Below are 14077 nucleotides of genomic sequence, written 5' to 3'. Positions count from 1 at the left end.
CATTCTGTCTGTCTGCCTTTCTCACATGCTGGTCTCAGAGAGACTGGGGATCTTGTGAAAGCGGAGGGGTCTCAAAATGGCGGACGGGACAGTCTCCGGTCCTGCCTGAGGGCCAGGCTGCATGCAAGGATGGACTGAGGCGGAAAGACCCCAACAGGGAGGCAGGGATCCTAGCCCTTGTGGGGACTCTTGGAGGCCCTAGAGTGGGGTGAGCAGTTTCTTGACTTCTGGCTTAGGGACCTCGGGAGGTGAGGTTTTTTTCTGGGCGGAGGGCAGAGGCTTCAGGTCGGCAGAGGCTGAACTCCCCAAACCCGAGGGAGGACTAAGCAGACCCCCACCCCTGTGGTCAGTGCTGGGAGGCCAGGCAGGACGTGAGGAGGAGCTGATGACCGAGCATCTCCCCAGCCTAGGACCCACAGGAAGCCCTGGGCAGGTTCGGCAGCGTGTGGAGCCCCTCAGCGCTTTCTGTGGAGGCTGGGATCTTGTTCTGAATTTCCATGCAGGTCCCCAGAGGGGAGGGACCAGGTCGTGCCAGGGGCAAGGTGAGCACTACAAGGAGCCCTGAGGGGACCTCCCGCCACACAACTGGGGGGACCTCACAGAGTCCACCCCTCGTACTGTCACAGAAGGCTCAGGGCAGTGCCACAGGATACCCCCGAGCTGCCCCCTCCCTTTTTCTCACAGGAGCTGCAGGAACCAGGAGGCGAAGGCAGAGGGCTGCAGCTGGTGTCCTGAGGTCAGAGGGCAGAGGAGGGTCCAGGCAGTACCAGGGGTCAAGGTGAGGAGGGTACCCTGAGTGTGCACCAGGGCTCCCCACCCCGAACAGAAGGGACCCCACAAGGGCCTAATCCCCCACCTTGTCAGCCTTGGAAATCTTGGACTGTGCTGACTGCACCCTGCGGAGCCACCTCACTTCCTCCTTCCGGTAGCCAGGGGACTGGCTGCCCTGGAGGCTTGCCCCTGTGAGGTCTGAGAGCACCCAGCCCTCAAGAGGAGACCTGTAGGTTGCCTGTGTCAGTCCGCCCAGGGTGTGGTGCTCAGCTGAGGCCATTCACAGCCCCTCTCTCCCCCAGCCTGGCCTGTGGTCCCCATCTGTCACCCTGGGACTCCTGTCTCTGTTTGTCTGTGGTTTGATCCCAGGTATCGCGCTCGTGGTCGAGATGAGTGAACTGAGCAAGCCCGAGGAAGATTTTCAGGACCCTGGCGAGGCCCAGGGCCCGGTGAATGTGCAGCTCTTGGGGGCTGAGGCAGGGGTGGCTGCATCCGCCTCGCCTCCTCCCCCACAGTGTCCTCCTTAGGCACTGGGGAGTCCTTGCCCCAGGAAGCGCTGAATGAGATGATAGCTAGCCTAATGAAGTTCCTGCTCCTCAAGTATCGAGCCAAGGAGCTGACCTCCCAGGCGGAAATGCTGAATAAGGTCCTCAGGGATAACCAGGAATACTTCCCGGTGGTCTTCAACCAAGCCTCGCAGTGCCTGCAGCTGGTCTTTGGCGTGGAAGTGAAGGAGGTGGACCCCAGGGAGCACATCTACATCATGGTCCCCATCCTGGGCCTCACCTGCAACGCAATGCTGAACAGTGGGCAGAGCATCCCCAAGGCTGGCCTCCTGGTGCTGGTCCTTAACCTGATCATGCGGAATGGAGACCGTGCCCTGAGGAGAAGGTCTGGGGAGCACTCAGCAGATTGGGTGTGTGTGTCGGGAGTGTGCACTGCATCTTTGGGGAGCCCAGGGCGCTTCTGACCCACGCGTGGGTGCAGGAGGGGTACCTGGAGTACCGGCAGGTGCCTTACAGCCACCCTGCTCGCTATGAGTTCCTGTGGGGTCCCCGGGCTTATGCGGAGACCAGCAAGTGGGAAGTCATGGCATTTCTGCTCAGGGTCAAACAAAGGGCTTTGAGGACCTTCCCACTGCAGTCTGCAGAGGCTGCAAGGGAGGAGGATGAGGTGGCCTGAGCCAGAGCAGCATCCAGGTGATCCTTGGCTCTGAGATTGAAGAGGTTGCGGTCAGCCTTCTCAGAAGTGAGGGCCTGGGGCAGTTTGGGGAACCAGTGTATCAGCTTCTTTGCATTCCTGTTCTGTACGATGACGTGGAGATTCACCAGTTCTCCTTAGAAAATTTTCAAACTTTGATTGTTTTCATAGAAGGCTAAATAGACTTCAGTGTCTTAGCTTCATGAATGATGCTGATCACAGTGCGTTTGTGCTTACCCAGTTCGTGAGCAAGAGTTTTGCTGTTTCGTAAAAGAGATCGGAAACTCTTCCATTGTATTTTGTGGTCCTGAACAGGATGCAATGGAATTGGAATTAGAACTGTTGTGGAAAGTGAGCTTGCTTAGCAGTAATATTGATGATGGAAGAGATGATAAAAGTAATTGTAGTGAATTCATGGTTCTGTCCTTGTCCTTCTTGTGTGTCATTTTCAAAAACTAAATAATCTCTTGTTCATTTGGATTTGCCTGGGTTATTTAAGGAATCAGCAGATAATGAATTGAGCCCCCCCGCTCACTGGCTTGTGTATTCTGAAGACCTTTATGGAGCCACTGCTCCATGAAAGGCTGGGTTAGCAGTGGGGACACTAGGAGAAGCCGGACACCCCCCACACCATGAGCGATGATCTAGGAGCCGTAGTCACACGAAGAAGGTGGAGAGAAGTCCCCTAGTCACACTAAACCAGGCAACACAGGGCGGGGCGGTCAGGCTCCTAGAGGAATGCTGGAATGTCAGTGTCTGAGCCAGGGCGTTCTGGGGGCTTTGGGAAGCTGGGTTCCTTCTGTGGGAGGTGATCGTGATGAGGCTGCGTGGTGGCATCCCTCAGACTTGCAGGCAGTGTGTCTTGGGGGTGACGGGAAAGTCTGAAACAGATCATCGCTGTGAGGTATCCTTTTGCATCTTGGATAAAACACAGAGAGATCTCTTTCTCGGGCAGGAAAGAAGGGGTCCTGACTGTTGTTGCATTGGTGTTGACCACAGGGGAAAAGGACGTGTTTTCTACCACTGCCCCACCATCTGCTTGGAATCCTGGAGAAGAGCAAATGTTGCTTTGAAGTATGGCCCAGCAGTCCCTGGGCTGGCCCTCTACTCTCTGTCCTGGGAAAGCGGATTACCAAGTATATTGAAATGACCATTTATTGGTCATCTGGACTTTATTTTGGCCACTTGTGCACATGCTCTAGATTTCAGAGGGATGAAATGAGTGAAGAGAAGCTGCCAAGTGGAGAAATCCTGCTGGGTGACTGGATCCTGGGAACTTTGATTCCCAGCTGGAAAGACACTGCTCCGCACCCCTCAAACACATGCATACACCCAGGTTGAATAATATAACCCCTAAGAGGAAACACACACAGAGCAGCGATTTTGACGGTTTTTTTTTATTTATCTTAGACTCAGAGTCTGAGATCCAAATGACAAAAGAGATACGTACTAGCCAGAAAAGATGCAACATCCACCAGTGTCCGTGGCTTCAGGCAGGTTCAGAAGTGTGGAGGCAGCAGAGACTCAACAGGTTAAGGCTGTGCCTGGCATCAAATGACAGGAGCGAGTTCCGGCCTAAGGAGGTGGTGAGGTTACTGCAGTGCGGTGTGCGGGTGGGTGCAGGGGGCTGAAGGGGCCGCTCTCCCTGCTGAGTGCCAGAGAACAACGGGAACAGATGTGATTCTGGCCGCGTACGTGGCATCTGCCACATAGTCAGTGGACACTTGGAATGGTTGAGAATTTCAAGACCCGTGTGACCTGCTCAGACTCTCTTCCCCAAAACAAAGGAGATTGTGTCATTATAAGTTCTAACCGCTGCTCTTTGTTGAGCATCTGCTAGGCAGTGTGGAATTGGAGAGCTGTCAGGCATTCAGTTGGGGAAGGCAATGGCACCCCACTCCAGTACTCTTGCCTGGAAAATCCCATGGATGGAGGAGCCTGGTAGGCTGCAGTCCATGGGGTCGCTACGAGTCGGACATGACTGAGCAACTTCACTTTCACTTTTCACTTGCATGCATTGGAGAAGGAAATGGCAACCCACTCCAGTGTTCTTGCCTGGAGAATCCCAGGGACGGGGGAGCCTGGTGGGCTGCTGTCTGTGGGGTGGCGCAGAGTCGGACACGACTGAAGCGACTTAGCAGCAGCAGCAGCAGCAGGTGTTCAGTCACTTCTTGTCTTCCTCTCTCCATGCACACATGGGGACACGGCCCTGCCAAGGCCTCTTCACTTTGGAAGGGTCATGTGATGACCCGTGACCAGTGAATTTGGAAAAGAAGCATTTTTTTTTTTTTTGTCACGACCATTTGTTTTGAAGGGACACGGGTGCCTGGGAGTTAATCATCAAGTCAGGACAACACACAGACATAGACAACTCTGAGTGAGGCTTCTCTCCCAGAGACTAAAGTCCTGCACTTCTGATCCTTGAGAGAGGCTGGCCCACAGGGAGCTGGCTGAAGGAATTCCACCCACCCCCACCCACAGCCTGCCACCACCCCCGGTGAGAGGCACTGAAAGCCCCTTCGGGGCTCTGCCCGGTCTCCCATCAGGAGGACAGCAGCCAGCTGCCAAAGGTCTCTGTTGGGGTTGGGAGCATACTCCCCATGGGCCCCAGTCATGAGGCCTCCCACCCCTGCTGCCCACAGTGCCCCCTCTCCCTCAGAACCTGGCCTTGGGTTTTGTCCTGCCTGCCCCCCTCCCCCACCCTCCCCCACTGAGAACGGCTTAGGCCCTGGTCCTGATGACCTCATGTGTGTATCTTTATCTGGAAGTCCCAGGGCAGCATCGCCTTCCACGGTGCTTCATCTCGAACCCGCAGGACTTGACGCAGCCCCTGGGCGAGTCTCCTCATGGTGGGTCAGTAGTAATCATTGCCATGGATGTGCGGGGCACATCTATATAATCCTGAGGTGTATCAGACCATTCCCTGTGGAATCCCACGTTTGGAGTAAACTCAGGGTCTTTGAATGTGACTGTTAGGTCATGGCTTTTGAGCCTGAGTAAGAGAGGCAGAGGGGTGTCTGGTCAGCCACCCGTGGAGACAGCTAGGAGCCAGTCGGGCTGTTTGAGCAGAGGACAGGCTCTAGCAGATGGCAGGGATCGTACCCAGGACGCTCTCCTAGGTGCCAGAGGCCACAGACTCCAATGAGGATTTGGAAAGGAACCAGGGAGGAGAGGAATCTGGCCTCCCAGGGGTGCAGGCTGTGCAGAGGGTCGGCTGCCCCAGAGAGGTGGAAGCAGCAAGGCCCTGGGGATCCCATCTGACTTGCCCGGGACTGGCCAGGAGAGGGAGGGGGGAGCAGATGCTGCTGCAGGTGAGCTGCCACCCCGGCCTCCATGAGGACATCCGTGCTCTGGGGCCAAGGCCAGGACCACAGCCCCAGGTTTCACTCCAGGATGGATACGTGACAGCTCTCATAACAGGTACTCCTCATGCCCCTTATTGGATATGACTGTTAGGTGTGGTTGGGTTCTTGCTCTGGGTACATAAGAACCTCAGGCCTTTGGCTGCTAGGAGGCCCAAACTGCCCCCTGTCCCCCACCGACTTTTCTGGAGGTCAATTCCAGGATCCAGCATCTTCTGCAACAGCCTCTGTGTGGAAACACACCACCCTGTTCCCAAGCTGATCTTGCCCAGGGCATCAGCGATTGGACAGGCGCCTCCCCTGGCTTAAGGAGTCTCAGTGAATGTTCTGCTCTTCTGAGAAGGCCCTGTGTTTCCTCATGGCTTCCCTGGAGGCTCTGTTAAAGAATCCGCCTGCAATGTGGGAGACGCAAGTTTGATCCCTGGGTGGGAAGGTACTCTAGAGGAGGAAATGGCAGTCCACTCAAGTATTCTTGCCTGGGAAATCCCACGGACAGAGGAGCCCGGGGGACTGCATTCCATGGGGTCGCAAAGAGTCGGATATGGCTGTGCGACTGAGCACACTCTCATGTATGCACAGCTAAAGGTTTGCTCTGGACTCTTTTTAATCTTTGGCAAGACACTGACCCGTGCTGGAACTTGGCCAGACTTCTTTTCTGTGGCAGATAACACTGGCAATCGTCTTTAAAGTGGATTTTTTGGGCAATACGGGTTCCCAGGTCTACCCCTGGCCTCCAGGTGGTGCTTTCCCATATCCAGGCAAAACATCATGAGGTTGGATCAGGGTAGTGTTTGTGGGGCTTGATAAAAAAGTGATCCAGAGATTTTTCTGTGGTGGAAGAGGCCCATTTAGTATATTACCATGGGGTTGGAGGTTAAGGGAGAGGAAAAGCTGAAGATAATTTAGCAAAGGGTTGTTTCAGACTTAACAGGTTCTGTGTGCTTCATTTGTTTTCCTTTCTTTTTCCTTTTTTTTTTTTTTTTTTTAAATTGTGTCTTTTTCTTTTTTTTTTTTTTTTTTACTTTACAATATTGTATTGGTTTGCCCTTTTTAAACACACTCAGCATCTTTTCTCCAAAGTTTCGTTGTCTTTTTTTTTTTTTATTTTGAAACTGTCAATAGACTTTAATTTGAGCTTTTCCATTGTAACCCTTTAAGATTTGAATAATATTTGTGAAAATCGTAGGACTTCTCATATGCCTCACCCATTTCCTCCCCGCTTACTAATATCTTACATTATATGATACATTTATTACTGAGGAATTACTGAGGGAAGTATTAATGAGGAAGTATTGATGCATTATTTATTATCAACTAAAGCCCATACTTTACTCAGATTTCTATAGGTTTTACCCACTCCAGGATCCTGGCCAGGAAACCCAGCCTAACATTTAGTTGTAATGTCTCCTTGGCTTCCCCATAGCTTTAACATTTCTTTGTTTTGGATGATATTGACAGTTTTGAGGAGTACTCAGTAGATGTTTGTACAATGTCCCTTGATTGGGATTTGTCTGATATTTTACCCGTACCTAGTCTTGGAGTACGGAGAAGGCAATGGCACCCCACTCCAGTACTCTTGCCTGGAAAATCCCATGGATGGAGGAGCCTGGTAGGGCTGCAGTCCATGGGGTCACTAAGAGTTGGGCACGACTGAGCGACTTCACTTTCACTTTTCACTTTCATGCATTGGAGAAGGAAATGGCAAACCCACTCCAGTGTTCTTGCCTGGAGAATCCCAGGGACGGGGGAGCCTGGTGGGCTGCCGTCTATGGGGTCGCACAGAGTCGGACACGACTGAGGTGACTTAGCAGCAGCAATGGGGTATGAAAACACCTCATTTGCCCCTGTGATCAACAGCAATGTGACAAGAGCCAGGGCCCCTTCCTTCCCTGCCCAAGAAAGAGATCTCTCTGGACTTTATCCAAGATGCAAAAGGAACACCTCACAGCAATGATCCATTTCAGAATTTCCCGTCACCCCCCCAGAACACACTGTCTGCAAGTCTGAGGGCTGCCACCACCCAGCCTCATCACAATCACCTCCCACAGAAGGAACCCAGCTTTCCCAAGCTCCAAACCACCCTGGCTCAGGCACCAACAGCCCAACACTCCCTCCTGTAACCCCACCACCCCGCCCTGGGTTGCATGTTTCATTGCGACTAGGGGATGTCTTTCCTCCACTTCCTCATGTGACTGCAGCTCCTAGACCGTCACTCTAGGTGTGGGGGTGTCCTGCTTCTCCTAGTGGTCCCCACTGCTAACACAGCATTTCACAGAGCAGAGGCTCCATAAGGTCTTTGGAATACACGAGCCAGTGAGCAGGGGGCTCAATTAATTATCTGCTACTTCCTAAAATACCCAGGCAAATCCAAATAGAGAGAGATAATTTAGTTTTAGAAAATGACACACAAGAAGGACAGAACCATGAATTCACTACAATTACTTTTATCATCTAATTCTTCCTGCATCAATATTACTGCTAAGTAGGCTCACTTTTCCACAACAGTTCCAATTCCAATTCCATTGCATCCTGTTCAGGACCACAAAACACAATGGAAGAGTCTCCAGTCTCTTTTACAAAACAGTGAAGCTCTTGTTCTTGAACTGGGTAAGTACAAACACACTGTGATCAACATCATTCACTAAGTTAAGACACTGAAGTCTATTTAGCCTTCTACGAAAATAATCAAAGTTTGAAAGTTCTCTAAAGAAAACAGATGAATCCCCATGTCATCATAGAGAACAGGAACCCAAAGATGCTATACACCAGTTTCCCCAACTGGCCTGGGCCAGCACTTCTGAGAAGGCTGATCTCTCCCTCTTCAATCACAGAGGGAAGGATCACCTGGATGCTGCTCTGGCTCAGGCCGCCTCGTCCTCCTCCCTTGCAGCCTCTGTAGACAGGGGTGGGAAGGCCCTCAAAGCCCTTTGTTTGACCCTGAGCAGAAATGCCATGGCTTCCCACTTGCTGGTCTCCGCATAGGCCTGGGGAACCCACAGGAACTCAGAGCGGGCAGGGTGGCTGTCAGGCACCTGCCGGTATGCCAGGTACCCCTCCTGCACCCACGTGTGGGTAAGCAGCTCCCTGGGCTCCCCAAAGTTGCAGTGCTCACTCTTGACACACACACCCATCCTGCTGAGTGCTCCCCAGACCTTCTCCTCAGGGGCGTGGTCTGCATTCCACATGATGAGGCTGAGGACCAGCACCAGGAGGCTGGCCCTGGGCAGGCCCTGCCCACTGTTCAGCATCACATCATAGGTGAGGCCCATGGTGGGGACCATGATGTAGATGTGCTCCCTGGGTTCCACCTTCTTCACCTCCACACCACAGACCAGCTGCAGGCACTGTGAGGCTTGGCTGAAGACTGCCGGAAAGTGCTCCTGGTTATCCCTGAGGGCCTTCTTTAGCATTTTCACCTGGGAGGTCAGCTCCTTGGCTGGATACTTGAGCAGCAGGAACTTAATCAGGTTGGCCACCATCTCATTCAGAGCTACCGGGGGCAAGGGCAGAGACTGGTGGGGGGGCAGATGCAGTCTCCCCTGCCTCAGGCCCCAAGAGCTGAGCCTCCACTGGGCCCTGGGCCTGGGTCCTAAGTTCTTCCTCGGGCTTGCTCAGCTCACTCATCTCGACCATGAGGGCGATGCCTGGGATCAAACCACAGCCTGAGGCAGGAGTGAGGCGGGGGTGGGGGGGGGGGGAGATGGGCACATATGGGGACCACGGGCCTGGATGGTGGAGAGAGGGGCTGTGAACAGCCTCAGCTGAAAACCACAGCCTGGACGGCCACAGGCCACTTACACATCTCCTCTTGAAAGGTGCTCTCAGACTTCACAGGGGCAAGCCTCCAGGGCATCCAGTCCCCTGGCTACCTGAAGAAGGAAGTGAGGTGTCTCCCCAGGGTGCAGTCAGCACAGTCCAAGATTTCCACAACTGACAAGGTAGTGGGATTAGGCCCTTGTGGGGTCCCCTCTGTTCTGGGATGGGGAGCCCCTGGTGCACACTCAGGGCACCCTCCTCATCTTGACTCCTGGTACTGCCTGGACCACCTCTGCTCTCTGACTTCAGGACATGGCCCTCAGACCTCTGCTTTTGCCTCCTGGTTCCTGGAGCTCCTGTGAGAGAAAGGGAGGAGGCAGCTGGGGGTATCCTGTGGCACAGCCCTGAGCCTTCTCTGACGGTACGAGCAGTGGACTCTGTGAGGTCCCCTCAGTTTTGTGTGGTGGGAGGTCCCCTCAGGGCTCTCTTGCAGTGCTCACCTTTCCCCTGGTACAATCTGGCCCCTACCCTCTGGGGACCTGCGAGGAAACTCAGAACAAGACCCTAGCCTGAACAAAAAGTGCTGAGGGGCCCCACATGAGGCTGCACCTGCCCAGGGAATCCCGCGGGTCCTAGGCTGGGGAGATGCTCGGTCCTCAACTCCTCCTCACGTCCTGCCTGGCCTCCCAGCACTGACCGCAGGGGCGGGGGTCTGCTTAGTCCTCCATCAGGGTTGGTGTGTCCAGCCTCTGCTAACCTGAAGCCATCCGCACTCCACCCGAAAAACCTCATCTCACGAGGTCCCTAGGCCAGATGTCAAGAAACTGCTCACCCTGCTCACCCTGCTCTGGGCCCTCCAAGACCCTCCTGCAAGGGCCAAGATCCCTCCCTGTTGGGGTCTAACTGCCTCTGTCCCTCCTCGCATGGAGCCTGTACTCCAGGCAAGACCTGCAAGTGTCCTGTCTGCAATCTGGAGGCTCTGCTGCTTTCACCTGTCTCTCTGACAGGGATGTCAGGCAATGCGGCATGAGGTCGTCCTGCCTGGGGACTACCAGGGTTCCCTCTGGTCTGAGATCTGACTACCCTCAGTCCTCACTCAGGGTGTTCACCTTGACTTCTGGTGGACCTAGGCTCTGTCCTCTCCCCACCAGGAAAGGTGGGAAGAGGTCCCTGCTCCTCACACCAGGTCCCTACTCTCACAGACCCGGATCTCAGGAAGACAGGACAGACCAAGTGTGCTCTTCTCACCCCGAGGGCTCCCAGGGCCGATAACAGGGGCTGAGATCTGTGGGGTTCCATCAGTCTCACCTTGGGGTCCCTAGAGTCTTCACTTGGGGTCCCTTCAGTCGTCCCTCAGGGACCTCAACTTGTCTCTGTGTAGGACTTTGGATTCTCTCCTCTCCCCACTCATGCCCCATCCCTTATGTCAGGACCCCAGTTTCTCTGAGACCTGGATGTCAGGAAGTCAGCCCCCTATACCAGGTCCCCAGTCTCTCTGACACCCGGATGTCAGGAAACACAGCATGGTTCGTCTGCCCTGTGTCCTCCCAGGGCCCACTCTGCTCTGCGGTCCAGCAGCCCCTGAGTCCTCCCTCAGTGTCCTCACCTTGACCCTCAAAATAACTAAGATCTTCCCGCCTGCCCATCTGAGGCCCTGCCCCGTCTAACAGTTGCCTAATGTCTCTGAGACGCAGATGCGCAAGTCAGAACAGGCTGCCAAGTGCTCATCCCACCACCAGGGTGGCCCAGGGCTGACAGCAGGGGCAGGGATCAGTGGGGTTGCCTTTCATCATCCCTCAGGGACCACATCTTGAGCCCTGACAGATCTGGGGATGCCCTTTGTGTTGACCAGAGGCGGGACCCTCACATCAAGGCTCAGGGAGCACAGAGGGTGGATGAGCACATGTTGCATTTCCTGACATCCAGGTCTCAGAGAAACTGGGGACCTGGGAAAGGGGGCGTGGCCTCAGGTGAGCAGAGGGAAGAAGCCCGGCTCCTCCAGAGTTTCAAGTTGAGGACCCTGAGGGAGGACTGAGCGGGCTCTGGACCCCAATCGGAGGAGACCTCAGAGAAGCTTGTAGCTGCTGCCGGTCCTTGGCGGCCCTGGGGTAGGATGAGCCCAATGTGCGGGGTTTCACTTCCTCATATCCTGATCTCAGACTGGAGACCTGGTTAGGCGGCCTGACTTCCTGACGTCCGGATCTCAGACTGGGGACCTTGCATATGGGGCGGAGCCTTAGGTGGTCCAATTCCCAGGTCTGGTGGGGTGTCAGGTTGAGGACCCTGAGGAGGAACTAGAGGACCCTGAACTCCAATCAGAGGACACCTCAGAGAAGCTCATCTCTGCCGTCAGTCCAGGGCAACTGTGGGGGTAGGATGAGCGCAGCAGGCATGGTCTGACTTCCTGACATCCGGGTCTTGGAGAGACTGGGGCCCTGGTATAAGGGGCGGGGCTTCAGCTGGGGAGAGGCGAGAATCCCAGGTCCCGGCCGGAGGCAGGTGAGGTGCCTGAAGGAGGACTGAGGGGACCCTGCATGAGGACCGACGGAACCCCACAGATCCCCGCCCCTGTAGTCGGCCCTGGGAGCACATTCTGTCTGTCTGCCTTTCTCACATGCTGGTCTCAGAGAGACTGGGGATCTTGTGAAAGCGGAGGGGTCTCAAAATGGCGGACGGGACAGTCTCCGGTCCTGCCTGAGGGCCAGGCTGCATGCAAGGATGGACTGAGGCGGAAAGACCCCAACAGGGAGGCAGGGATCCTAGCCCTTGTGGGGACTCTTGGAGGCCCTAGAGTGGGGTGAGCAGTTTCTTGACTTCTGGCTTAGGGACCTCGGGAGGTGAGGTTTTTTCTGGGCGGAGGGCAGAGGCTTCAGGTCGGCAGAGGCTGAACTCCCCAAACCCGAGGGAGGACTAAGCAGACCCCCACCCCTGTGGTCAGTGCTGGGAGGCCAGGCAGGACGTGAGGAGGAGCTGATGACCGAGCATCTCCCCAGCCTAGGACCCACAGGAAGCCCTGGGCAGGTTCGGCAGCGTGTGGAGCCCCTCAGCGCTTTCTGTGGAGGCTGGGATCTTGTTCTGAATTTCCATGCAGGTCCCCAGAGGGGAGGGACCAGGTCGTGCCAGGGGCAAGGTGAGCACTACAAGGGAGCCCTGAGGGGACCTCCCGCCACACAACTGGGGGGACCTCACAGAGTCCACCCCTCGTACTGTCACAGAAGGCTCAGGGCAGTGCCACAGGATACCCCCGAGCTGCCCCCTCCCTTTTTCTCACAGGAGCTGCAGGAACCAGGAGGCGAAGGCAGAGGGCTGCAGCTGGTGTCCTGAGGTCAGAGGGCAGAGGAGGTCCAGGCAGTACCAGGGGTCAAGGTGAGGAGGGTACCCTGAGTGTGCACCAGGGGCTCCCCACCCCAGAACAGAAGGGACCCCACAAGGGCCTAATCCCCCACCTTGTCAGCCTTGGAAATCTTGGACTGTGCTGACTGCACCCTGCGGAGCCACCTCACTTCCTCCTTCCGGTAGCCAGGGGACTGGCTGCCCTGGAGGCTTGCCCCTGTGAGGTCTGAGAGCACCCAGCCCTCAAGAGGAGACCTGTAGGTTGCCTGTGTCAGTCCGCCCAGGGTGTGGTGCTCAGCTGAGGCCATTCACAGCCCCTCTCTCCCCCAGCCTGGCCTGTGGTCCCCATCTGTCACCCTGGCTGACTCCTGTCTGTGGTTTGATCCCAGGTATCGCGCTCGTGGTCGAGATGAGTGAACTGAGCAAGCCCGAGGAAGATTTTCAGGACCCTGGCGAGGCCCAGGGCCCGGTGAATGTGCAGCTCTTGGGGGCTGAGGCAGGGGTGGCTGCATCCGCCTCGGCCTCCTCCCCCACAGTGTCCTCCTTAGGCACTGGGGAGTCCTTGCCCCAGGAAGCGCTGAATGAGATGATAGCTAGCCTAATGAAGTTCCTGCTCCTCAAGTATCGAGCCAAGGAGCTGACCTCCCAGGCGGAAATGCTGAATAAGGTCCTCAGGGATAACCAGGAATACTTCCCGGTGGTCTTCAACCAAGCCTCGCAGTGCCTGCAGCTGGTCTTTGGCGTGGAAGTGAAGGAGGTGGACCCCAGGGAGCACATCTACATCATGGTCCCCATCCTGGGCCTCACCTGCAACGCAATGCTGAACAGTGGGCAGAGCATCCCCAAGGCTGGCCTCCTGGTGCTGGTCCTTAACCTGATCATGCGGAATGGAGACCGTGCCCCTGAGGAGAAGGTCTGGGGAGCACTCAGCAGATTGGGTGTGTGTGTCGGGAGTGTGCACTGCATCTTTGGGGAGCCCAGGGCGCTTCTGACCCACGCGTGGGTGCAGGAGGGGTACCTGGAGTACCGGCAGGTGCCTTACAGCCACCCTGCTCGCTATGAGTTCCTGTGGGGTCCCCGGGCTTATGCGGAGACCAGCAAGTGGGAAGTCATGGCATTTCTGCTCAGGGTCAAACAAAGGGCTTTGAGGACCTTCCCACTGCAGTCTGCAGAGGCTGCAAGGGAGGAGGATGAGGTGGCCTGAGCCAGAGCAGCATCCAGGTGATCCTTGGCTCTGAGATTGAAGAGGTTGCGGTCAGCCTTCTCAGAAGTGAGGGCCTGGGGCAGTTTGGGGAACCAGTGTATCAGCTTCTTTGCATTCCTGTTCTGTACGATGACGTGGAGATTCACCAGTTCTCCTTAGAAAATTTTCAAACTTTGATTGTTTTCATAGAAGGCTAAATAGACTTCAGTGTCTTAGCTTCATGAATGATGCTGATCACAGTGCGTTTGTGCTTACCCAGTTCGTGAGCAAGAGTTTTGCTGTTTCGTAAAAGAGATCGGAAACTCTTCCATTGTATTTTGTGGTCCTGAACAGGATGCAATGGAATTGGAATTAGAACTGTTGTGGAAAAGTGAGCTTGCTTAGCAGTAATATTGATGATGGAAGAGATGATAAAAGTAATTGTAGTGAATTCATGGTTCTGTCCTTCTTG

At 55.2% G+C, this 14077-nt stretch overlaps 1 protein-coding gene and 2 pseudogenes across 1 annotated transcript; 2 read left to right on the top strand and 1 right to left on the bottom strand.

Moving 5' to 3' along the window:
* The first annotated feature begins 1144 nt into the window (after window positions 1-1144).
* Window positions 1145-2301, top strand: LOC113889182 (annotated as a pseudogene).
* A 5893-nt stretch (window positions 2302-8194) lies between these two features.
* LOC113889177 lies at window positions 8195-8957 on the bottom strand (annotated as a pseudogene).
* Window positions 8958-12365: 3408 nt separating this feature from the next.
* On the top strand, window positions 12366-14077 carry LOC113889181 (melanoma-associated antigen 10-like). Its single transcript, XM_027535979.1, has 2 exons — window positions 12366-12455; window positions 12812-14077. Exon 2 carries the CDS (start codon window positions 12832-12834, stop codon window positions 13624-13626), a length of 795 nt encoding a protein of 264 aa, XP_027391780.1. The 5' UTR covers window positions 12366-12455; window positions 12812-12831; the 3' UTR covers window positions 13627-14077.

The sequence above is a fragment of the Bos indicus x Bos taurus genome, unplaced genomic scaffold (assembly GCF_003369695.1).
Source record: "Bos indicus x Bos taurus breed Angus x Brahman F1 hybrid unplaced genomic scaffold, Bos_hybrid_MaternalHap_v2.0 tig00004192_arrow_arrow_obj, whole genome shotgun sequence".
In the NCBI taxonomy this organism is placed as follows: Eukaryota; Metazoa; Chordata; class Mammalia; order Artiodactyla; family Bovidae; genus Bos; species Bos indicus x Bos taurus.
This window is presented reverse-complemented; position numbering and strand designations above follow the sequence as displayed.

Excerpts from the sequence above, each read along its gene's own strand:
- LOC113889181 (XM_027535979.1), top strand. The coding sequence starts at position 12,832 with ATGAGTGAACTGAGCAAGCCCGAGGAAGATTTTCAGGACCCTGGCGAG.